This window comes from Talaromyces rugulosus, chromosome IV (genome assembly GCF_013368755.1).
Source record: "Talaromyces rugulosus chromosome IV, complete sequence".
NCBI lineage: Eukaryota > Fungi > Ascomycota > Eurotiomycetes > Eurotiales > Trichocomaceae > Talaromyces > Talaromyces rugulosus.
In genome coordinates, this window is record NC_049564.1 from 1,690,851 (window position 1) to 1,714,440 (window position 23,590).

General features: G+C 50.8%; 10 protein-coding genes across 10 annotated transcripts; 5 read left to right on the plus strand and 5 right to left on the minus strand.

Moving 5' to 3' along the window:
• Positions 1-328: 328 nt before the first annotated feature.
• Positions 329-992, minus strand: TRUGW13939_07370 (uncharacterized protein; the record flags this gene model as incomplete). The annotated part of the gene is made up of 5 exons (XM_035490511.1): positions 329-463; positions 533-679; positions 738-822; positions 874-889; positions 977-992. 5 exons carry the CDS (start codon positions 990-992, stop codon positions 329-331), a joined length of 399 nt encoding a protein of 132 aa, XP_035346404.1.
• A 2,092-nt stretch (positions 993-3,084) lies between these two features.
• On the plus strand, positions 3,085-4,756 carry TRUGW13939_07371 (uncharacterized protein; the record flags this gene model as incomplete). Its single annotated transcript, XM_035490512.1, has 2 exons — positions 3,085-3,873; positions 3,929-4,756. The coding sequence occupies 2 exons, from the start codon at positions 3,085-3,087 to the stop codon at positions 4,754-4,756; spliced, it is 1,617 nt and encodes a 538-aa protein (XP_035346405.1).
• A 291-nt stretch (positions 4,757-5,047) lies between these two features.
• On the minus strand, positions 5,048-11,044 carry TRUGW13939_07372 (uncharacterized protein; the record flags this gene model as incomplete). The annotated part of the gene is made up of 1 exon (XM_035490513.1): positions 5,048-11,044. The coding sequence occupies one exon, from the start codon at positions 11,042-11,044 to the stop codon at positions 5,048-5,050; it is 5,997 nt and encodes a 1,998-aa protein (XP_035346406.1).
• Positions 11,045-11,405: 361 nt separating this feature from the next.
• TRUGW13939_07373 (uncharacterized protein) lies at positions 11,406-12,585 on the plus strand (the record flags this gene model as incomplete). The annotated part of the gene is made up of 12 exons (XM_035490514.1): positions 11,406-11,426; positions 11,483-11,541; positions 11,593-11,634; positions 11,691-11,713; positions 11,764-11,811; positions 11,876-11,934; positions 11,983-12,017; positions 12,073-12,246; positions 12,302-12,333; positions 12,383-12,454; positions 12,505-12,522; positions 12,569-12,585. The coding sequence occupies 12 exons, from the start codon at positions 11,406-11,408 to the stop codon at positions 12,583-12,585; spliced, it is 600 nt and encodes a 199-aa protein (XP_035346407.1).
• A 241-nt stretch (positions 12,586-12,826) lies between these two features.
• TRUGW13939_07374 (uncharacterized protein) lies at positions 12,827-13,448 on the minus strand (the record flags this gene model as incomplete). The annotated part of the gene is made up of 3 exons (XM_035490515.1): positions 12,827-13,019; positions 13,078-13,249; positions 13,334-13,448. 3 exons carry the CDS (start codon positions 13,446-13,448, stop codon positions 12,827-12,829), a joined length of 480 nt encoding a protein of 159 aa, XP_035346408.1.
• A 360-nt stretch (positions 13,449-13,808) lies between these two features.
• Positions 13,809-14,852, plus strand: TRUGW13939_07375 (uncharacterized protein; the record flags this gene model as incomplete). The annotated part of the gene is made up of 1 exon (XM_035490516.1): positions 13,809-14,852. One exon carries the CDS (start codon positions 13,809-13,811, stop codon positions 14,850-14,852), a length of 1,044 nt encoding a protein of 347 aa, XP_035346409.1.
• Positions 14,853-15,348: 496 nt separating this feature from the next.
• Positions 15,349-17,340, minus strand: TRUGW13939_07376 (uncharacterized protein; the record flags this gene model as incomplete). Its single annotated transcript, XM_035490517.1, has 5 exons — positions 15,349-15,786; positions 15,846-16,080; positions 16,134-16,233; positions 16,283-17,094; positions 17,150-17,340. 5 exons carry the CDS (start codon positions 17,338-17,340, stop codon positions 15,349-15,351), a joined length of 1,776 nt encoding a protein of 591 aa, XP_035346410.1.
• An 868-nt stretch (positions 17,341-18,208) lies between these two features.
• On the plus strand, positions 18,209-19,282 carry TRUGW13939_07377 (uncharacterized protein; the record flags this gene model as incomplete). The annotated part of the gene is made up of 1 exon (XM_035490518.1): positions 18,209-19,282. One exon carries the CDS (start codon positions 18,209-18,211, stop codon positions 19,280-19,282), a length of 1,074 nt encoding a protein of 357 aa, XP_035346411.1.
• A 136-nt stretch (positions 19,283-19,418) lies between these two features.
• Positions 19,419-21,039, minus strand: TRUGW13939_07378 (uncharacterized protein; the record flags this gene model as incomplete). Its single annotated transcript, XM_035490519.1, has 3 exons — positions 19,419-20,498; positions 20,547-20,860; positions 20,937-21,039. The coding sequence occupies 3 exons, from the start codon at positions 21,037-21,039 to the stop codon at positions 19,419-19,421; spliced, it is 1,497 nt and encodes a 498-aa protein (XP_035346412.1).
• A 762-nt stretch (positions 21,040-21,801) lies between these two features.
• TRUGW13939_07379 (uncharacterized protein) lies at positions 21,802-22,727 on the plus strand (the record flags this gene model as incomplete). Its single annotated transcript, XM_035490520.1, has 2 exons — positions 21,802-21,847; positions 21,904-22,727. The coding sequence occupies 2 exons, from the start codon at positions 21,802-21,804 to the stop codon at positions 22,725-22,727; spliced, it is 870 nt and encodes a 289-aa protein (XP_035346413.1).
• Between the last annotated feature and the right edge of the window lie 863 nt (positions 22,728-23,590).

Consider the following 23,590-nt stretch of genomic DNA (forward strand, 5'->3'; position numbering starts at 1 on the left):
TCAAAATGTTTGATCCTATCATTAATTGATGTTCCATCGGGTTCGTGGCGGCTGGGAAATGCAATTTTGCTGCGATTATGCTTGGTTTAACGAAATACACTAGTGATGTCTATGCGATCGTTACCCCCACAATTTTGCAAATTCAACCGCATAAATATAGCGGGTAGTTCACCATGAAAGCGATGGTAAGAAGTGGGTGTAACATGAAGAAAAAATCAGTACTATTCCAGCAAAGCAGACCCCTTTCCATCCAATCCCTGTCGTTCGTGGATACAGAAGTCGTAAAGTTTAACTAATGTCGGGCAAAATGGAAGCATATTGACGGTCTTCACAGCTTGTACCCAATAAGATGTTTTGCCTGACCGACAACATGACTGAGGGCACTTTGAGCAGGGGTCGACTCGTTGTAGTGAGTTACAAGAATGGACGTTGTGCACTTCGCAGCAATGATACCTTGCTTGCCCTGTAAAAAAATCAGGATCAAGTACGGAATTTCGAAAGCCCAATCTCTATTGCAACTAGATATACATACCTTTGGACAATGCATGATCGGAATGTTATCAATATCAAGTATTGTCGTCAAGATGTACTTTTCACCCTCAACCAAAATTCCCTCCTTCTGTGCGGTACTTGCGTCGTTAAAGGCGAAAGCCAAACTGTTCATTTCTTGGGGGGTCATCTATTTTAGAAGACAAGTCAGTATGCGAATGAGGCTTTCTTATGCGCAGTGTATATACCTCGACTTCCGAGCCTTTTCCCCATACTGCCTGTCCCGTTTGGTCAATGAGAAGAGCTTTGTCAACATGGCCGCTTCCAACGACACTATCACTCATTAGAAAATATCCCGGTTGTTACCGATTGAAATCGACATACTGTTCGGTCAAGTAACCTGTGAAGAGACCATATTGTATTAGCTTCAGATGCACCTAATTGAAAAGTATTCGAAACCTCAAGGGTCATCTCAAAAGGTACATACCGTCCCAAGCAGACATTGTGAATAAAGTATGTGTGTATGTTGGACGAAAACGAAGATCGGTTCAAGGCGAAACCCCGCGGTGGGATGACGGACGTGCTCGTTCGGATGGGTTGGCTGTGGCAGTCGTCTGATAGGCGAAGGCTCGGAGGACACTGGCAATGATAAGATGATGGATGCAGACGATTTGCGCAAGACGAAAGAGTATTCTGCAGATCGAAGAGAGGGAGGTTTAAATGCGTGAAGACGGCAGTTGGGAAGGTCAACCAACCTGTGGAGTGGGGGCATCCCTGCCCCGCCTTCCCTGTGTGTTGTGATGGTTTGTTTACTCAGCTCTCCGGGCCCAATTGACCTGCATCTCCTCTCCTCGCTCACCTTCTTCTGCTTCAATTGTTTGCGTCCATCCGATTTGAGCAGCCTGCATGTTCTGTCTTCTTTCACCGGAATGCGCCTACAGGTCATGTTCCGCTAGTGCCCATAAGACAGATCTTGTCCATTTGCCCGGCTATATCTGCGACATACGGGTCGCGGATGCACGAAGCCATGGCTATCAATCGACCTATCTAACATAAACCAGCACTCATGAGACCACTCCCGCTGTACTGCCGATAGCATTGATCGATCGACAGGTCTACAGCGGCGGATCTACGACGGTTATTCCAGCATGACAAGTGTTTGCAGAGGTTACTTGGGCTCCAATCAATGACGTAATAGTAGCAGTTCTTCCGCAGTTGACTTGGATGCTCGCCAAACCGATATCGCCGTGATGAAGAAAAGGGTGATTAGGCATGGGACCGGCCAATGACAGAGGGATTTCTTTGTGGATGTTCCCTAAAAATAGCCTATTCCAAACCTACGAAGAACGACGAGAAGAAGCGGTCTGCTTGCGGTAGGAACCCGTCTAGGTTATGCCATTTTAGTGGAATTTCGGATGTTTGTCGCTTGTCCAAGGCTGCATGGGCTATTGATCGACCAATACAACCGGCTTGGATAATATATGCACACCGGAGAGTAAACAAAGGCTGCAGAATAATAGTTTCCAGCCACCCGGGTCAGCATATCACTTACTCTTTGACCCCGGAGACTATACCTAGGGGAAATCAACATAGCGCTACCTATACTTTGCGATGCTTCATCTCTCAAACAAATCAAACAAGAAACATTCGCGTGTTAGTTCTATCAGGGGGCTTCTCGGGTGACATGCACGCCACCACCGAGCCGCTTTCGTTTCACCATCACTTAGGCTCCGCTCTTGTGCTTGTTTCGAGCGTCAAAAATGTTGCATCCCAAGGGTTTAACGAAAGACGGTGAGGTCAGTTGATTCGGCATGGGGCCCGATCAGCACTACGTACACGGTCACTAGTATCAATCTCCATGTGAGACGTTTGGAGAAGGTGAAAAATCGGTCCATTGCCGCCGGGGATTTTCGCGCACGGTGTTTCCGGGTCCTGAAGGGCTTTTCGCGTGGAGTTGTAGCTCTAACTTGCCTCCCAACAATAGTGCCAACAGCCGACATCAACTTCGAATCAAAGTGTTATGAGGGTGGCGTTTACTAGACACTTGGAGCTGAGGGGCTGAAGCCACTATTGCATACTGGGCTTATGATTGGCCGGGCGGAAGAATAGAGGTGGCTGCAGCGCAATGAATCACAAGCAATGCGCTGCTATAAACGGTCTACCCGCTTGTCAGCTTTCTGACACTATTAATCCGAGACCCAGCTGAACCCAGTCCGGCCCAAGCAATCATGGTCCATGCCTGGCTGTCAGTGCCTGGCCCGGATCGATCGTTGTTGTAGATGGCTTTCGCCATGGGGGGTTACGGGCCAATCAATGCCCTAACTAGGGTGATATCCGTCTCATCTTCGTCTACGTGCGACAGTCTAAACACAGGATGAATTAAGGGCTGACCGAGCCCACCGCATGGACCCCAGACAGTTTAATTCAATATTTACTTCGTGAACCCTGCGCCTGGCGCCCTCTTTTCATCTTCACCATTTCACCCTTTGGCTTCTGGAAAGCCGTCCATTCTTTTTGTGCGAAGAATCAAATTTTGTCGACATTATTTTCGTGTATATAATTTCTTAACGAAGAAAACGACCAAAAGAGGAAAAAATGGGTATATTCGGAAAATGGCGAGGAAATCCTGCCACCGAGATATCTCAACCGACCCTCACTTTTACAGACGCTGCACCCCGAGATGACCTCCATAGGTTGGGGCAATTGAAATCCCCGGACCCTAAAAGTACAGATCTAAAGAGTCCAACGACAACCAAAAGGATGAAGGAATTCCAAGAAGCTGTACAGGCTTTTGATTTCACTGTGACCGAGCCACCCGAGAGATTAGAGGCCGAGGATCCATTCGATGACATGAAAGGTGGATGTATGATTGGTATTGCATTGGGCAGCCCCAGCATGCTACCACAACCGCTGTCGCCGCCGAGATTCAAGCCAGTCGAATGGGACACGATTACATCTGGTCTTCCTACAGAAAATCCGGAACCCTTGGGCACTTTGCGACGAAAGCCAAGTAAATGGAAAAAGCTTGGAGGTCTTTTCAAAAGCAAGCAAGATGACAAGAGGGGGGTGGACGAACCGTTCTACCAACTCGACATGAACATTCAAGAAGCTCGACAGGAATCGAGAGCCCGAACCCGGGACATTTCGCAGCAGACGCCATTTCCAAAGGTGGAAAACGACATGCCCTACATAGAACCGAATCCCCATTTTATAGGTAGCCAGCAGAAAACCAGAAATGATTCGCTGCTGGAGATTGATATCCCTACGGTTGAAATGGAGCGATACAGCGTCATGTTCAGCGGCGTGTTGGGTAAAAAGCCCGATACGTCTTTAATGGCTCGGCGGAACAAAGCACTGGATGATATCAGAACCCAGAGAACAGAGGTAATTTACTGATTGATGAATACCTGGCCTGTCAGAAAAGTTAACCGTCGCACAGGACGAATATCTCAAGCCGCATCGGCCGCGGCGCGCTACATCCCCAGGACCAGCGTCCCCGACGTCGTTCTCGCTTGTCCTGGAAAACGCCAACGAGCCTCTTTCGAAAGATCAAAATGCCAATTCGCAGCCAGTGTTACAAAGTCCGCGTCGCTCAAACACGTTTCCTCTGGAGGCACCCACTACGAAGAACAAGAGCGACACTCTCGCAGTTCCTGATCTCACGCCTGCATTGTCCACTAGCACGTCGACGGACCTTTCACCAATGGATGTATCACCTACAACAATGGAAGTTCCGCTGATAACACATATCGTACCAAATCCGGCGAAGAGCTATGTCCAGGAACCCACATGGGAGATGATTACCAGAAAGTCCGACTCGACCACGAGCACTGCGAAACCCGCTCATGTCCCTTCTACAGCGACTCCACCCAAAAGGCCCAAATATGTGACTGCCAACACAAACCCAACATATCCGGTACACGCAGGCCCTATGTTTCCCCCACGGTCCAGCAGTCACGAGAACGATATATTGGCAGAACGACCACATCGCTCTCGAGCGCAAACAATGCCCACCTCCCCGTTGGATACAGACAAACCGCAACCAACCGCACCTAAACCAAACATCGTCATATCCACCGCACGTTCCGTGTCTGTCAGCAGAAGAGGTCCTCGTGCTCCACCAGCACGACCAAGTGTAGACCGTTTTGAGTCGTCGAAGGAACGGTTCGGCGAACATCAAAAATTGACTCCTACAGTGGTTGATATCCGTCGGGGATCCAATCATCAGCACAAAAAGTCTGAGAATGCGGTGATTGAATCTTTATGAGTTTTTATTTTTGATTTTTGCTTCTGCATAATGACCGAGGAGCGAGTTCTCTTCACTGTCATTCTTTCCATTCGCTAAGTTTTTTTTTTTCTTTCTCTTTCTGTCGAGATACCACTCCTCCATTATGTGTCATTTGATATGACTTTTCTTCTTCTTCTTGCATCTCGACTGGCGTCGATTAATATTTTCAAAATAAGCATTTCACTTGAACAAATTATATCTATCATGACTAGAGTTCACGTTCGTAGATAAGTCATGTAATAGAGCATTTTCTAAATAATGTCTATGTATCTACTTCTCAACCTGAGCATCAACCTCCACTGTCTTCGCACCCGAAGAAGGCCCAGCCACATCCACGATAGGCACTTCGATGCCATTCAATGTCCACTCCATGCCAACATAAGCATCACTAATCACCCTCACATTGACCTTCCGTACCGAACCAGAAGCATAAGCAGGATCGTCCTGGAACTTGACAGTAGCTCTAGCCATGACAACAGGTCCGTGACTCTTCTTCGAGACATTCCTGTTCCTATTGTTGTTGCCGCCGTTGTTTTTCGAAGACCACGAAACACGCTTGAGGGCAATGAGTTCGCCGTTGGTTTCACCCGTGATAATAAGAAAGTAGCCCTCGGTTTGAGGTTTCGGGAACCGCGGTGCGTAGATTTTGAAGTCTGGTGTTGACGACGGGTTTTGGCGGGTTAGGGTTAGGGACATGCCGGTTGGGGAGATGTCTGCCAGTGAAATCGATATGCGCGGGAGCGTCGAGATGATTTTGTCTACTTGGGAGATAGACAATCTCGGAGAGATCGTGTTGAGTTTTTGAATCAGTGCTGGTGCACGTGTAGAGGTGAGCGCGACCAACGTGTCCGGTAGGCCAGTCTTTGGTTTTATTGTATCCGGTTCGATGCTGGGGAGAATAGAGAGCGGGTGGTCCTCGGGCCATCGGGCGGATTTGATGCACTGTAGCAGGGTCATCATCATCCTGCACGCAGGCAAATAGCCTAGTTCGGCGAGAACGTCGATGGAAGCCTGGATGATACGGATACCCTGATCCAACACGGATGTCTGGTCACCGACGTAATCCGAAATAGGTAGGTCCACACGCGACATGTATGCTTGCAGCAACAAGAAAGCCTTGATATGGGGATCCCACATGGGCAAGTCACCCATGGGCTCCGGGGAGAGTGGTAAATTGCGAGCAAGCTCGGCATTGATGAGGTCTTCATTGTGTCGTACAGGCAGTTCATCGAATTCAGTGGCAGAGCACATCCAAGCGAGAGCTTCTTGAAACGTCGGATCCCGTTTGGCATTGCTCATCAAGTACCGGATTGTCTTGTGAGAAAGGTAGTAGTAACTCATAATCTTGCCATACGGCGTAGAATCGACCTCTCCCGTGGCCGAATCCAAGATAACACAGGAAGACTCGGCAAGTTCGCCCAAAGATTTATCAACTAGGTCAATCATAAAATCTGATGCGATTTGCTGGGCAGCGATAGAATTATGCTCGTCTGCTGATATTTCCAGTCCGTAGTACGAAGGGTTCTTGTGAATTCGACGGAAGAAGAAAGTCCAGGTCAGATAATCCAGTGCATCCTGCTTTGTCACGATTGTGCCAGCAGATACTTCGGCACCCAAGTGATTGTCCAGAACTTTGTGAAGGGTTGATTCGACCGGGAATCCAGTGTGCAAGAAATGCTTGTAGAATGCCTTTTTGGAATCCTGTGTGAATATACGCGCAATACCCGAATTGTCGAATTGCGGACGTCCAGCTCTTCCCAACATTTGCAGCACATCGGTCAAATCCATATCTCTGTACCCTTCGATCTTGGCGTCGAAAAACTGGGTACCCTTGACCACAACAAGATGAGCCGGCAAATTCACTCCCCAAGCAAGAGTGCTCGTGGCGACAAGGATCTGGATCTTATTGTTGGCGAAAAGCTCCTCAGAAAGTTGTCGATCAGACTCAACAAGACCGGCATGGTGAAGTCCAATGCCAAAGCTAAGAGCTTCCCGTAAAGCATCATCTTTAACACGGGAAAGATTCAGCTGAAGATCTTCTTCAGACATACGAACAAATCGGCGTGGGTTGTCTTCCATTCCGCAGTAGTTGATCAAATCCTTCGCTGTCAATCGCGTCTGTCTTCGGGAAGCGACAAAGACAATAACTGGCTTCTCAGGAGAATGATTTTTGATCGCCAGAAATGTTGGACGGTTCATCGACTGCATCAACGGGCAGAACCCACGCTGCTCCGGGAAACCATCGATGAATATTTCTAGCGGAACTGGACGTACCGAGTGTCGGAAGTTATAGAGTCCCTCTTTAACACCAAGCCAGTTTGCCAGGTCTGTGGCGTTGGCGCATGCGGTCGACATACCCATTAATCTAACAGAGCCTTTAGACTGAGAAGCAATGTAGTTCATACGCGAGACGATAATTTCCAGAATTGGACCACGGTCACCACCAAGCAAATGGATCTCGTCAATAATCACCAGGCTGACTTGTCGGACATAACCTCTGGTCTGCCAACTTCGAGAAATGCCATCCCATTTTTCAGGCGTAGTAATGATGATATCGGCATCCCTGATTGTACGGGTATCTGGAGTATTGTCGCCAGTCAACTCAACCAACTTCAGGCCCATTACCGCAGTGAGGCGTTTACGCCAATCTTGTACACGTTCACGAACAAGCGCTTTCATAGGGGCGATATAAACAACCTTGGAACCTGGCTTTTCACGAAAGGCCCACCACATGGCCAATTCACAAGCGATTGTCTTACCACTTCCAGTAGGCGATCCAAGCAAAACATTGGCAGATGTATGATACAACGTATGAAAAATCTGCGTCTGCATAGGATTGAAGTATTGGAATCGTTGCCCATAAATCTCTTCTAGTAAGGGATTCTTCAAAGCCGAAATTGGAAGAGGCTGGAGGTCTAAAAGATCAGTGTACACGCTCTCCGTGTCCGGTCTGATAAGATGTTGAAACGATACAGGTGTAACGGATTCAGCACCGAGCCAGCGATCAGAAATAGCACGAACATAGATCTGGGCTGGTAGTGGATCAGAAAGGGGAATTGTGAAATTCAGCTCGTGGTCATCATGGAGCTTCTTTCGGCTCAATATAAAATATTCATGATGGTAGATCTCAGACGTATCAGAATTCTCAACCCAGATCCAGTACCCCTCTGACGCTCCGTGGTGTCTATCATTCCAGATAAAGTCAGGGTAGAGCGAAAGCCGGATGCGTAAAACATCACGGTTCAGCGGTGCAATTTCAGCCTCCACACTCAAAGTCGGAAAGTTGTCGAGTAGCTTGGTAAGAGTGTTGCCCATGCGATGGTTGTGTACAAGCTGTCCAATCTCAGCCGGCTCCATATCTCGCAGAGACTCCACCGACGATGTTGGCAATTTATCGTCTAAGTTCTTGAGAATAGGTATAGGCAAGTCGAATTGGTGGAAAGGATGCTGGAATGGCCATATTTGTTTCTCAATTGATTTGCACATGGATAACAAAACCTGGCATTGATATCCCCAGCGCCTATTTAGAGCAATCATGAATAGAGAACGACAAATACGTGCCGACTGTTGGGCGACGTAGGCCAGGTCTGAAACTAGGGCAAAATCCTCCAATTTGGCACGAGAGATATAGGACTGGAGAAGAATATTCGTCTTGGCATGGGGTGAATCGTTGCCCCCTTCGACTTCGGTCTGAATGACTTCATCACGAAGCCTTTGGATCTCTTTGGATTCGTTCTCACGAGCCTGGATGTTGTCAAACTCTCCACTCATGCTGATCATTCGAAGGACGTCTGCTTCCCCGGACCGGGGGCGCATCATCTCATTGAAAATTTCAATACTGGTCTGCAAGACATAAAATTGACTTGCAATACGGCCAACGTCTTTGGCGCGTAGTTCTTCGGTTCGTTCATTGAATATAATCATTTGGCTTTTTTGCAGAGTACGAGCAGCGTTGACTATCAACTCGCGGCGTCTCTGCACCAACATTGGATCATCACGAATCTCTGCCCATTCAATGCCGTAGTTTCGTGGCTCACGTTTCATTCTGACAAAGAGATATGAATAACCAAGCCATTGCACTGCCTCGGCTACGGTGGTGACTGTGCCAAGCGAGATTTCGGCATTCAAATTGTCCACCAATTTACCAGAGAATCGTGACTCAATGGGCTGCTGCGATGTCACGGCAGAAAGATAATGGTGGAGCTTGTCGTGTGTTGTGCAAATGAAACCGATACCGGTATCCTGGAATTGCGGACGACCAGCACGACCAAAGATCTGGAGGACATCGAGAATCCCAAGGTCCACAAACTTACCCTCTTGGGCACTGTAAAGCTGTGTTCCTTTGATGACGACTGCCGCGGCAGGAAGATTGACACCCCATGCCAGGGTCGCCGTACAACAGAGAACTTTGATGTGGCCTTCAGCAAACATTCTCTCCATCAAGTTACGGTCTGATCTTGTCAGTCCAGCATGGTGAGCGCCAAACCCAGCAGCAAAGAGATCACGAAGCTCTCTTGCCCGGGCAGACTTCAAATCCTTGACCGCCTGGCTATAACCTTCAGTATCCTGTTCGGGCGTGAAAAGATCCTCGCACTGCTCTTCAGCAGCCATTTGCTTAAAAGTGCGAGCGGTCAGGACAGTATCTTTCCGAGAGTGGACAAAAACCATGACCTGGTGGCCTCGCTCCAGCATATCGCGCACTTTTTCAAAAGCAACCGCGTCAAGATTTTCACGAGACTGTTTACTACCAGCCTTTCCTTTTACGCCGAGAAAGTGTTGCTCTAATGGTACTGGACGGAAAGATTGGTCGAAGAAGAAGAGACCAGCCATTCGGTTGACTCTTAAGAAATCCGCGACATCGATGTAATTTGGAAGTGTTGCCGATAGACCAACGATTCGAATCAAAGATTGTGTACTCTCAACTTGGCGCTCAGTACGCGCAACAAGAGATTCGATAACAGCACCACGCTCATCGTGGAGCATGTGGACTTCATCAATGATAAGCAAGCGGACCTTTTGGACCAGCTCCGTGTCACCAGTGCTCTTTCTTGTCACAACATCCCATTTCTCTGGTGTAGTCACGATGATTTGGGTCTCAACAATTTCACGCTTCGTCAGTTGCATATCTCCCGTCAACTCGCGCACCTGGATACCCAGCCATGCCAGGCGTTTTCCAAGTTTTTCCGTGACTTCAGCTGCCAGTGCCTTCATCGGTGCGACGTAGACGATCTTAAAGTCGTCTAGTTGTACGACGAATTCGGTGGCATCGGGTTCCTCAAGCGGACTCGGAGCGATATTTTTCGAAATGGCGTTGAGAATAGTTAACATGGCAGCATCCGTCTTACCAGCACCAGTTGGAGCGCAGATGAGCATGTTCTCACTCGTTTTGTAGGCGACGTCGTAGAGCAAACTCTGCATCCTATTTAGGGACTTGTATCCTTTAAAAGTGCCTCTACATAGCCCATCCAGGGACGATATCTGGACAAGCTTCTGATTTGGACCAACCGGCGAGGCGTGACGCGACGCTGGAACACTAATTTCCGTGTACTTTGGCTGTTCAGACTGTTCGCTTCCCATAGGAAGACCATATTTCTTTCCTCCCAGCGACAGCATATTGCGTGAATCGTGTATTTTATAAACGTGTGGGTATTTTGGTTCCTCGCGAGTTTGCGCTGCCGCCAAAGGGGTATGTTTGTGTTGGTAGTCTTGTCGGTGAAGAGCTTGTTCGCGCTCTGCGAGCGATTGTAGTTTTCCTGCAATAAGTCCATCTGTCTGTACCGTGGATTTCGTTGTTCTAGAGGATAGAATTTCGTGCCGATGTGTGATCAAGTCGATAACCAGGTCAAGGTTGTCAAATCCAACTATTTCCGCCAGGGACATTTGCAATTCGTCGTCGCCAGCATCAGATGCTAGGAGGGCGGTAATCTGGTCGCGAATCTCGCCGCTGTCAAGCCCTGAACCCTGGGAAGCCAGCTGTTGGCATTTTGTCTCTAACCAGACATAACTGTAGCTGTCGGCTTCAGAGACAAGCGAGACCCCGTTTATCTCATCAAAGTCGTCGCTTTCCTCATCCGAGCTTATCACGTCCCAGATATCGTCCACTGTGCCTGACGAGTAGTCGTCGTCTTCAAAATCGAGGTCGATTTCGGCCGTGCTGGTCAGGTCGAAGCTTTTGGCACGTTCGGTTAGCTTCAAGTCGGCGATGGACTGCTGCATTTCCGAGAGCTGCAGCAGCCACTGGGACTGGAGTGAGGCGATGTCTGTCATTTCGGATTCTGTCGCTTCCCTTGGTGTGTTGTATTTGTCGTGGGAATTGTTGTTTGGTAAAGACAAAATAATAAATAATAAATAATAAATAAGCCGCGGGGCATCGGGGACCAAGACGGGCGTTAGGGCAGGCGCGCAGGGTTTCTCCACGCCGGGCTTGGCAGAGCAACCTTAATGCACGCCGAGGCGCTAGCCGCCAACTGGCAAAGCGGCCAAGCGGGGAGCCACAGTTGAAGACGTCAGTCAGGAGAGAGCCACAACTGACCGCAACAGCACAGCCCAGGCAGCGAGATATCCCCAACCACGCTGTTGTTTTTTGTATTTACTCTTCTGCCACCAGTCTCGCATACTGCCGCCCATCATGAAGATCTTTTATATGGGAGTAAGTGATTGTGGGGAGCGACCGAGGTGCCTTTTGTACTGATCCCACCGCCATAGATTCTCCGCAACGAGCCCTCGCCGGCCTTGGAGCTTGCGAGCGAGAAGGATCTCACCAGGTGATGCGACCGCCTGTTGGATTCATGGGGTGTATAACTGACAGGGCCAAGTTTCTCGCGTTTCACTCGCCAGAACTATGAGGAGTTCATGATGTGCGTTCCCCGCCACAGCTGATAAGGGAGGGAGTCGCTAACCCTGTGTTTACCAGGCTATTCACGAAGACCGTCGCTGGTGAGCATTCGATGCTATACGATAGCGGTGACAGAAACTTATTATATCAGAACGAACAAAGTCCGGACAAAGACAAACAATCGAGGAAAAGAGCTATAGTGAGCATACCTCGGCAGCTGGAAATCAGCAGGAGACACTCTCTAACGCATATAAAACTATCAGCCTTTCATTCGATGAGCCGAGACGGTGTTGCCGGAGTCATCGTCAGCGACAGCGAATACGTACGCAGCCGTGTCTTTATGGATGATAACGCAAACTGACCAAGACAGCCCCCTCTGGTCGCGCAACAAATTCTTTCAAAAATGTACGCAAAAGAAATAACCGTGAAACATAGTATTATGATTAACGACACCCTACAGTACCGACGAGTTTCTTTCGAAACACCCTCGCAGCGAATACGCGAACCCCAGCTTACCGCAACGAGGCTTGCCGCTTCCTCAGCTCAGCGAGTACATCAAGAAATACCAAGACCCGTCGCAGGCCGATTCGATCATGAAGATCCAACAAGAGCTGGATCAAACCAAGATTGTGCTGTATGTTTGGAGCTGTGGAGATTAAAAAAACAAAGCAGGGGCTTACTTTGACCAGACACAAGACTATTGAATCCGTTCTGGAGCGAGGTGAGTTGTTCACTAGTAAATTGGAGATGTCGTGATTAACATTCTGCAGGCGAGAAGATTGACAGCTTGGTGGCCAAGTCGGATGGTCTGTCGTCTCAAAGCAAGATGTTCTATACCCAAGGTGAGCCTTCTACTGTGGTAGTGTTGTTGAACGTGCTAACAATATGACAGCCAAGAAACAAAACTCATGTATGTGTTTATTGTCCCCATTACTTGAGAAGTACTAACAATACAGGCTGCGTTGTCATGTGATTGGCCTCATCGATCTCGGCATTTGGTTCATTTGATTCTCCTCTCGCTCGCCTCATGTTTGGCACTCGCGTCACATAATTAGATCGGGGCTATTTCCTGACACCCTTGTTTCATGTTGATTGTTGCTGGATTCGTTTATATATTGTCATGACCGTCAAATATTACGACATGCTTTCTATCGTTATCAATTACATCAATTATTACACTCGAAAGAACTCTAGAAATGGAAGAGAAGAAGGAACTAGACAAACAACTCCCCATCTTCACCTTCACCTTCACCTTCACTGTCCGTTTCCCCCTCTTCACTGGGTAAGCGACGCGGAAACCATCCATAGCGGTGCATATCAATGTAATAATCCCCCATGGCATCCTGCGAGACTTCTACTCCCTCGTGCCTGAGCGCATCGGCCTGGCGCTGTGCACTCCCGGGGCCTCTATTATCCCTTAACATAAACATACAACAAAGGTAAAGTAATAAAAGGGGGAAAATACCGGTGAGAAATCGTCCCTTTGGAATTCACAACCCGCTGCCACGGCACATTATCATCGTGGAAATGATGATAAATCTCACCGCGCTCATCGTGCTCGTCGTCTTGGTCGGCGGCATTTGTGCGGTTTGAGGGGAGGTGTTTGAGGCAGACGCCTACCTGGCGTGCTCTTTTGGCTGTTTTCATAACAAACATTCAATGTTATTCAATCAAGTACATCATTGATATTTATATATCGTGCAATAGAAGGGTCAACATACGGTATCCGAGGAGCGCGGCGATGTGGCCGTAGGTGGTCACGGAGCCGAGGGGTACTTCTTGGATGGCTTCGTAGACGGCGTTGAACCAGTGCTCTGCTTCGTCTGTGCGGGGCATTTTATGAATTTTCAATTTCGATATTCAAATGTTGATGTTGATATTGATATTAATGTATGTCGTAGTGTTTATTGATATGTAAGCAATATATATCGCAAATGTCGATTGTCGATTGTTATCAGGGATATATTTGAAATGTTGTCAACTGTTCAATGTTGAGTAAAACAATGCAAGTAGTGCAGATGTGTTCATATTTTATCCGTAGCATTCCCACGCACATGTTTCAATGTTATGGAAGACATCCAATGTCATGTTAATACTGCCCTCGTATACACCCGCAACAACATTAATCCGCACCAACTTTATCTTCCTCCTCCACCATTTACCTCTAATATTCAACATCTTAAAAACAACAACAAAATGTCCCTCGCCGACTACCTCGCCAAAAACTACCTCACAGCCGACCCGCAACCCAACGACTCCCAACGACCCAAAAAGAAAAGAAAGAAGACGAAACATGTCGCAGAAGAAACTGGCGGCGGCGGCCTCATCATCGCCGACGACGATCCGCCTTCTCTCCGCGCATCAGCTGCTGATATAAACCTCCTCGACGACGACGAAAACTCACCTTTTGTGTTAGGATCAGGAGCATCTCGCATATCGACAGAGTTTCGGAAAAAGAAAAAATCAGGCTGGAAAGTTGTTGGTGATGGTGGTGGTGGTGCTGGGGAAGACGAAGCAGATGCGATTCTCGCCTCGGCAGCTGCTGAAAGCGCAGAACGACAGCGGGCAGATCAAATGGACGATGCGCCAACGATAGAAGACGACGACGACGACGACAAAAACGGAGGTTTACGAATGGAATCAGGTGTGCGCGCAGGCCTCCAAACCGCCGCGCAGACTGCCGCCATGGTCGCCGTGCAAGAGCGCAAAAAGCGCGCCGAACTGGCAGCCTTCCAAACCGCTCTCGCAAAGGAAGGCGGCGCAGCGCAAGAAACAATTTATCGAGATGCATCCGGGCGAATCATCAACGTCGCCATGAAGCGCGCCGAAGCCCGACGCGCCGAGGAAGAAGCCAAAGAAAAAGAAGAGCGCGCCAAAGAAGCCCTAATGGGCGATGTGCAGCGACAGCAGCGAGAATCTCGACGCCAGGAACTCGCCGAGGCACGCGCGATGCCGCTGGCGCGCACGGTCGAGGATGAGGATCTCAACGAGGAGTTGCGCGCGCAAGACCGGTGGAATGATCCGGCTGCCCAATTCTTGACAAGTAAGAAATCTGCGACGAGTAAGACGGGGAAGCCACTATACAAGGGTGGGTTTGCGCCAAATCGGTATGGCATACGGCCGGGTCATCGGTGGGATGGAGTCGACCGCGCGAATGGGTTTGAGAAGGAGTGGTTTCAGGCTCGAGCGAGAAAGGAGCGGAGAGGGAATTTGGAGTATGAGTGGCAGATGGATGAGTGATCTAGCTACATTCTGGTTTAAAAACAAACTGTACAAGTACATATTGCATTCGACGGCGTCTGATTTGTCTTAATCATATTGAATTCGTGACCAATAATAATATAACCATTCAAACAACCCAAAGACTAACTAACAAAGAGGCAAAGATCTATCGTATCATAAGATTTTCATACCAACAGTTCAAGTACTCAAACCAATGCATGCAAAATGAAACAGAAATAAATGAATGTGACTCGGCCGACGCATTGAAACAGACCTCCATCCCTCGTATTCGCAGTAGACCAATGAAAAAGCAAAGCTCCGGTAGGGCAGATATGAACATGATCAACATAAAACAAATAAGAAAAAAGTCGTAGCTGTAATCTTGTTCATCCTGATATATTATTTCGTAATCTTCGTTGACGACAAGTAGTGTGACGAACTCTAAAGGGTTGACGTACGAAGAAAGGAGGAAAGAAAAAATGATGCAATTTAAATGAGATGAGTATAATCGAAATTACCGTCTCTTCACTTCCGCTGCCCAGCCTTCAATGTTCTCGCCTCGTGTGCCCGGGGTGATGTCCAGGTCAACATTGTTCATGCCCGGGGTAGAGTCGAGAAATGCGTGGCTCGACATGCCACCTGCATTGGCCCGGTCCTCGGGCAGCAGCTCCAGCATCGGCAGCAAAAAGTCACTGATGCGCTTGCTTTCTTCTACCGTGAAATGGTACTTTTCGCGCAAGACTTCGGGTAATGCCCAGTGTCGGAGACGGTGGATGTTTCGTAGCTCGCCCCGGCGGTTGAATATCTCCTGCGACCACTTCCCTGACAGACACAAAGACCGGGGGAACGGTCCTAAGAGCTCAATGATTTGTGCAATATGGTCGTCGTCTTTTCCGTATTTCGTCCCGGATTGGGGGTCGAAGAGGTAGTCTCCGGTAATGAGTTCAAAAATCTGCGCAAATTAGTTTTTTTTCTCGTACCATTTCTGCATATAAAACTCAAAAAACTCACCATAGAAGACATGCTCCAAATATCAGTACTCGCCCCCCACTTGGCACCGAGAATGACCTCTGGTGACCGGTATTGCCGTGTTTGGATATCGTTTGTAAAGTGATGGCCAACCCAGCAGGCGTTTCCTAGATCTGCAATCTTGACGGAAATGATGTCGCTGGCAGGGTCTTTGGCAGGGGACTCGGACGGGGTTTTGTCCAGCGAGATGCCGGATACTTCTCTCTCTAGAATGTCTCTGGAATGGAGATTAGCAAAAGAAAAAGAAAAGAAAGAAAAGAGAAAACGCACGTCGTCTTCTCGCGCTGTTTTTGTTTTTCGTCCTCGGGAATGGTGGGAATGTTTTGATTTTCCTTGATGCCCAATGAATCCTTCATTGATTTGGGATGATCTGCGCAATTAGCTACTTGACTTGATTTGATGTAAAAAGTTGAACCCACCCTCGTTTAACATCTGGTTGAGACTGCTGTGCGAGCTACTCGATTTGAACAGGTCCATATGGCTGAAGCTGGTGTGTAGCGGGCTGGGCAGCGGCTGGCTGCCGGTGATCAGGGTGCGTCTCCGTCGGCGGCCGTTCCGGTTGTCGTCCTTTTCCTTGTCCACCTTGTCCTCATCCTTGACATAGGTCTTGACGATCTGCTCGACATCGCCAATCTCGATGAGCACGTTTTCGGGTTTCAGATCGGTGTGGATGATGCCGCACTCGCGGTGCAGATAGTCCAGCCCGAGCAGGACCTGTTTCGTGATCTGGCGGACCAGGGGCATGGGGATGCCCCGGTGGTTCCAGCGCTTGATCAGGCCCAGCAGATTCTCGCCCAGGACCTCAAACACCATGCACACATGGACGCCGTTGGGGCCCTTGTGCTCGAAGGAATCCAGCAGGCTGACGACGTGTTTCCGGCCGGGATGGGCAGGGTTCGCCTGCACGATCTTGGTGAGCAGCTTGATCTCGTCGATGGCAGTCTCGGTGTAGTGGGCAGCGGAGCGCACGACTTTGAGGGCGACGTGCTTGCCGTTGGTGGTGTCGCGCGACAGCCAGACCGTCGAGAAATGACCCCATCCGAGCTTCCGCACGACAACGTACCGGCCGTTGTTGTAGGTTTCGCCGACGTGGACGGGGTGGTAGCCGCCCTTGCAGTAGTCTTCTGAGTCTTCTTCATCGGCGGTGGCGTCCTGCTCCTCTCCGGACGAGGACGAGCCGGAGCGCGACGACAGCGGCATTTTCTGATGGGACAGGGGCGACGCGACGGAGCTGTGGTCATTAGCTTAACGCAACTAAGAACAGAATAGAGATGGTGAATACACACCCCTGAGCGGGCGCGGCGGGATTCGACGACGAATTCGCAGTCGCGTCCTGGGCCTCGTTGGTGACAATCGGCTTCAAATCGGTGCCCTTCCTCCTCTTCTTGCCGCCGTTGCCATTGGCGGCGGCGGAGGCAACGCTGGCCATCTGTTTTCCCTTGTTAATCACGGCCTGCTTGATGTCTCCCCCATTCATGATCCGGCCAGGAATTGGCGGGCACGGAGGATCGGTCGGGGGTGGTGTGCGAGAACTGGGAGAGGAGGAGAAAGATTGGGTGAGGGCGCGATGCCTGAAGAGCGGGGAGGGGAGCCGAGAGCGAGAGCGAGAACGAACACTATCAGTTGTTGTGTGCACACGGCAGGGCAGGCCAGCGAGGCGGACTCGGTGGAGGGCTTGATTGATCGATCGCTCGGTGACTAGTGACTAGCCTGTGGTGGCTAGAGAGGGAGTGCAGAGGATTGTGTTCTGTTGTTCCTGTTGGTGTTCTTGTTCTTGTTCTTGTTCGCCACCGGGTTTGTCGAGCGAGCACAGCCAGAGCGGGGTGTTCGCCGGGGGGCCTGTGGGCAGCAACAGCCACGCAAAATCCGAGAATAAGCAGAAACAATGAGGTGGATCAGTCCTGCAGGCAAGACGCGAGTTCGTTCTGTATCACAACCAGTCGGTTCGCAGGGGAGAAAGACGAGAACAGCGATGGCATCGCTTGGGAACGCCGGCGATCACGCTTGCTTTGGGCCATGGGCGGGCGCTTTGCGTGCTGATTGGCTGTGCAGGAATGCCCGCGAGCGTCTGCCGTATTGTATGTACATTTATGTTGTATATTGTATATTTCTATGCTGTATTTATTAGGTGTGTTCACTTTTTATGATACTACGTGTAAAATGCAGAATGGACCGGGTGCGCTGTTCGGTGGTATATCCAAGTATGCCTCAGGCACCACTGCGTCATCGCCTCACCGCCAACAAACGCTCACGCTCCCTCGACAACTTCTCGACTTCCTCCTTTCATCACTCCACACTCCATGGCCATGCTCTAACACCAGGACCGCAAGGCATGTCCTAGCACCATGGCAAACCCCTTCATCGAGCGCCCGCTGGTCGACCGCCTGCTGGCCTCGCCGCTCGCCTTCTTCCTGCACCCCGTGTACATCATGCTGCTGCGTCTGCGCGGTGCGCCTCACACGCCGTCGCCCTCTGCGCGCCCCATTCGCATCGTGTGCATCTCCGACACACACACCCTCAAATGGACAGACGTGCCCGACGGCGATCTGCTGGTGCACGCCGGCGACCTGTGCAACGACGGCAGCGTGCGCGAGATCCAGGCCGCCGTCGACTGGCTCAAGACGCTGCCCCATGCCCACAAGGTTGTTATTGCTGGCAACCACGACAGCTACTTTGATCCGCGCTCGCGACTCGAAGAAGACCGCGACAAGACGCTCGCCAGCGTGTCGGCGTCGACCGCCTCGATCCACTCCATTGACGAGTTTGAGAGCCACCGCATCGACTGGGGCGACGACGACGATGAGCACAGAATCCACTACCTCCAGCACTCGTCCGTCCAACTGGCCTTCCCAGCTCTGACTTCAGCGCAGCGCGACCGCACGCTCAATATCTACGGTGCGCCGCAGATCCCGACTCCCATGCCCATGGGCCCCGAACATGCATTCGCCTATCCGCCCGAGCAGGACGCCTGGACGGGCACTGTCCCCATGGAGACCGATGTGCTGGTGACACACACACCACCGCACGCCCACCGCGATCTCGGCCCGGGGTTCAGCATCGGCTGTCCGTTTCTGCTCGCTGAGGTATGGCGTGTGCGGCCCATCCTGCACGTCTTTGGCCATGTCCATTTCGCGTACGGCGCCGAGCCCGTGTTCTGGGATGAAGCCCAAAGAGCGTGGGAGCGGCTGTCGACCCGGCTGTCCAAGCGACGCTCGCGACTTGGGTTTCTTCACGACCTGATTAGTCCGCGGCTGTGGATTGAGGCTGGCAGGGTGCTGGTCTATGGAGTCACGGGCATCGTCTGGTCGCGCGTCTGGGGCGGCCAGATGAACCGGGGCAGTGGCTGGATGGTGAATGCAGCAGCCATGTATCGCGACTCGGGCGTGCTGAGGAACCCGCCGCAGGTCTTAACAATTTAATTCTTCTTCTTCTACGGCGTTGATTTGGTGAATTCCATTGGATGGCATCTGTATATATATATTTCATAATCACATAGCATCTATCATCGTACGGGTATCGTACAAAACCCTTTGAACAAGATAAAAAAAACAAAAACTAAAGCTTCGACTTTTCAGCAAACCGCGGTGACACCAGCGGATCATACACATTCAGCCCCAAAGTGTCTGAGGGCACACCGGCGTGATGTCCGGCTTGCAATCCCCTTGTGTCTAGCATGCTCGGATTGAGATCGGCCACGCTGGACGCGCCAATCAAGCGCATATTCATCTCCATCTCGTCCTTGAGCAGCTGCATGGCGCGCTCAACACCGTCCTGACCATAGGCCGACATGGCATACAAAAACGGCCGTCCAATACCGACGCCCGTGGCGCCTAGACATAGGGCCTTGATGATATCCGTAGCACGCCGCACACCACCATCCACAAAGATCTCAATCTTCTTCTCCCAGCCACGCTCGCGCAGGGCTGGCATCACCTCGGCCAGCACTTCAATACCGGACCGCGCGAAATCGAGCTGGCGTCCGCCGTGGTTCGACAGCACGACGCCCTGCACGCCGGCCTCGACAGCACGCAACACGTCTTCCACGCACTGCACGCCCTTGAGGATAATAGGCATTTTGGTAACGGACTGGAACCAGGGGATATCCTTCCACGAGAGACTCGGGTCAATAAACGAGGAAATAGCGCGCGCCGCTCCCTGCGATCTATCCACGCTATCCCCGCCAGACGACTGCACATTGGACCCAGCGTCGGAAAACTTGACGCGCATATCCTTTTCGCGACGGCCTAGTTGCGGCGCATCAACAGTGATGAACAAACCCTTACACCCACGGCGTTCGGCATGCTCGACGATGCGTTTTGTGATGGATCGGTCCTTGTTGACATATAGTTGCAGCCATTGCACCTGGTCGCCCTGCTTGGCGTCGACGATCTCGTCAAACGAGCACGAGGCGAGCGTTGGTATCATCTGGATGATATCGTGCTTGTGGGCAGCGCGCGTCAGCACCACTTCGCCCTCTGGGTTACCGAGTTTTCCGAGCGCGGTGGCTGTTACGTAGAACGGCATTGCGGTTTTGGCGCCCAGCATGGTGGTGGAGAAGTCGACTTTCTCGACGTCGACGAGAATGCGTGGCCGGAACCAGATTTTGTGAAAGGCTGAGTGGTTTTCTCTCATAGTCTATCATCGTTAGCTTGCATCTGATACGAAGGGAAAGAGGATACATACAATCTCGTCATCCGCACCGCTCGAGTAGTACGCCCACGCAGTGTTCTTCATGACCTGGCGCGCCACAGACTCAAAGTCGAGCAGGTTGTAGCATTGGGCGAGGGCCGGCATGTTCTTGACGCGCTCTTCGCGCTGTATCTCTAACGGGTCTTTGACCTTTTCGTCGTGCTGCACGGTGGCCATGTCGACCGGGCCCAAATGCTTCGAGGCATCGAGGTACTTGTCGAGGGTGTCGGGCGGGTGGATGGGCTCGAATTCCTCGGTGGCGTCTTTGCCGGCGTATTTGAGGATGATTTTGGGGCCGCCGGGGTGTTCTAAAGCAATCAGTGTGATTCTTTTATTCCTTCTTCTCATTCATATAAAAGTGTGAAGATGTTGAGGTGAAAGTACCAGGCAGAAAGTCGGTGACATCATAGGCCTTGCCGTGCACAATGACCCAGCACGAGTCCCTGGAGTTGTGTTGGGCGACCTGCTGGCCGGTGAGTTTGGCCATTTTTTTTATCTTGTTCAAGGAATTGAGGAAATAATTGTAGAAGAGAAGAGAGAAAAAGGAAGCTGGGCCCATCAAATATGAATGCCATGCTCGGGGTAGCTGGGCGCGAGCCAACCGGGGGAGACTTCTCGGCCGACTAGTATCGCCTCGGCTACTTTGCTGCATACAGTAACTAGTATATAGATAATGTTAATGCATGGCCGTGGATTGGCTCCGGCCTGCCAATAATATCAAGCGATCTGGTCACTGTTCCAGCACTGGTTATTGGCTGCTGGCAGTGTATTTATGAACCTAGTGGCTTACTCGTGCTGATGGCAACTCCAATCGGACTTGCGCCACGCGATCTGGTCTGGTTTGAAATGCGTCACTTGATCGGTGAGGCCGGAGAAAAATAGCAAATAAGAGACAACAAAGCCGAACAAAAAACACGGTGGCAAGAAAGGAAAGGGGAAAAAATAAAGTAGAAGAACAGCAGTGAATAATGATAAATAATAACAAAGAATTGATCTGGTGATCGGCAAACACAAACACGGTGACGGCACCGCTTAGTGAGCAGCAGCAGGCTCCCACTAACTCACTCACTGGCAAGGCTCGCATCAGCCTTCTTTTCTTCTTACCACTCCGTACATATTCCGCACATCCTATAAATACTGCTATCCCCAGGATTCGACTCTCCTGCACTCGCCTCAGGCTGGATAATGCATATTCGGCCCCGTGGTCTCTGTGCGGTCGCGTCCTTTGTCGCGACTCGGTAACCCCGCCATGAGCTCTTCGCTCGAGGCCAAGATTGTCGTGCTGGGCTCGCAAGGTATTTTCATCTCCCTTTACCTCGCATATTGCTTGCAACTGACTGAAATAACTCAGGCGTCGGCAAAACATCGCTCGTCAACCGCTACGTCCGCAATGCCTTTGACCCGGCCACCACCACCTCGACCGTGGGCGCGTCGTTTGTCACCAAACGCGTCCAGGACAACACTTCAGACACCATCGTGCGCCTGCAGATCTGGGACACCGCCGGCCAGGAGCGCTTTCGCAGCATCTCGCGCCTCTACTACCGCGGCGCCAACGCCTGCCTGCTTTGTTACGATATCACCGACGAACACAGCTTCACCGAGATGACCGGCTGGCTGCAAGAACTGAAAAGCAACCTGGACGACGGGCCCCTGGTAATCCATGTTGTCGGCACAAAGTCGGATATTGTCGCCGTCGACCCATCTCGCCGCAAGGTGCCCTTTGAGCGCACCATCGCCTACGTCGCCGAGCAGCTGTATCCAGCACAGGCGTCGACCCCGCCACCAACAGCCGGCTATGGCAGTATCGTGAACTCCTCCTCCGGCGGCGGCGGCGTGCAGAGCCCCGACAGCAAACGCAGCAGCGGGTTCTGGGGCCAGGATATCGGCTGGGACTGCTGCCATGAAATCAGCGCCAAGGACGGCGAGGGCGTCGACGAGGTCTTTCAAGTGATAGCCCGCAAACTGGTGGAGCAGCGCAACAAGACAGTGCAAAACAATAACGTACAGACCGCCCAAATAAACACGCGTCCAGCCGAAGGAAATAATAATGGCAGCTTTCGCATTGGTTTGGGTGATAAACGACGCAGCTGGCTGGGCTTTCCGCCGGGCATGATTGCCTCTGAAGAAGTGTCCTCGCCTGCACAGCCGGGCAGGCAGCGCCGGCCTTGCTGTTGATCTTTTTTTTTTATATTATCTTCTGGATTTTTTGGTGCATTTGGATACAAGGTGTTTTTTTCTTTTACGATATCAACTGGGTCGGCATGTCTACTTTTGGTACGATGAGGTCGGCGTTGGATAGTTGCATGAATGTTTGTTTTAGTTTTGTATGAATGATACCTGCATTGTACCTAGCAATCATATATTTGTTTTCTTCCATATTCCATTCATCATATTCTATTCATCCATATGCACAGTCTTCTATCGGCTATATCCCCGTTAGTCATCCGACTCCGCTTTCCCATCGCCCATAATCTGGTTTGGCCCGACGTCTTATCGCGCCGATCCTCCACCATGTCTGGTAACTGGGGGTTATTTCTGGCTCGGGCCTCTTTTTCTCTGCCTGTTGGAGAGTTCAGACCTGTCTGCCTCGTCATGGTCGCACGTGCCTGGCGCCGGCTGTCCCCATGACGCGACGCCGCATGAGCATCATCTGATGGCGATGCTATCAGCAAGCAGCAATCCATATCAGCCTGGCGCAGTCTGATTCAGCCTGCAAGCAGGCTAGAGCACCCCGCAGCATCTCTGCCAATGGCCTGCACCGTCACGGCCACAGGCACTCTTGTTTGTTCGCGATAAGATAAGCCCGTTCGTCCCGTGGAACGCGATGGCGTCAACTGCCCTGACTTGACTTGAGAGTTGCGTCTTGTCTTTGTCGCCAGCTGCCGGGCTCACCCGCTCCTGTTTCACCATACCTTATAAATCCCCGCTTCTCTCTGCTCGTCTCTTCGTTCCTCAGACACAGACAGAGCTGTATTCTCGTTGCTGCAGCACTGCTCCGTCTTATCAGCCACGGCACTAACCGTATCCGGAAACCGACT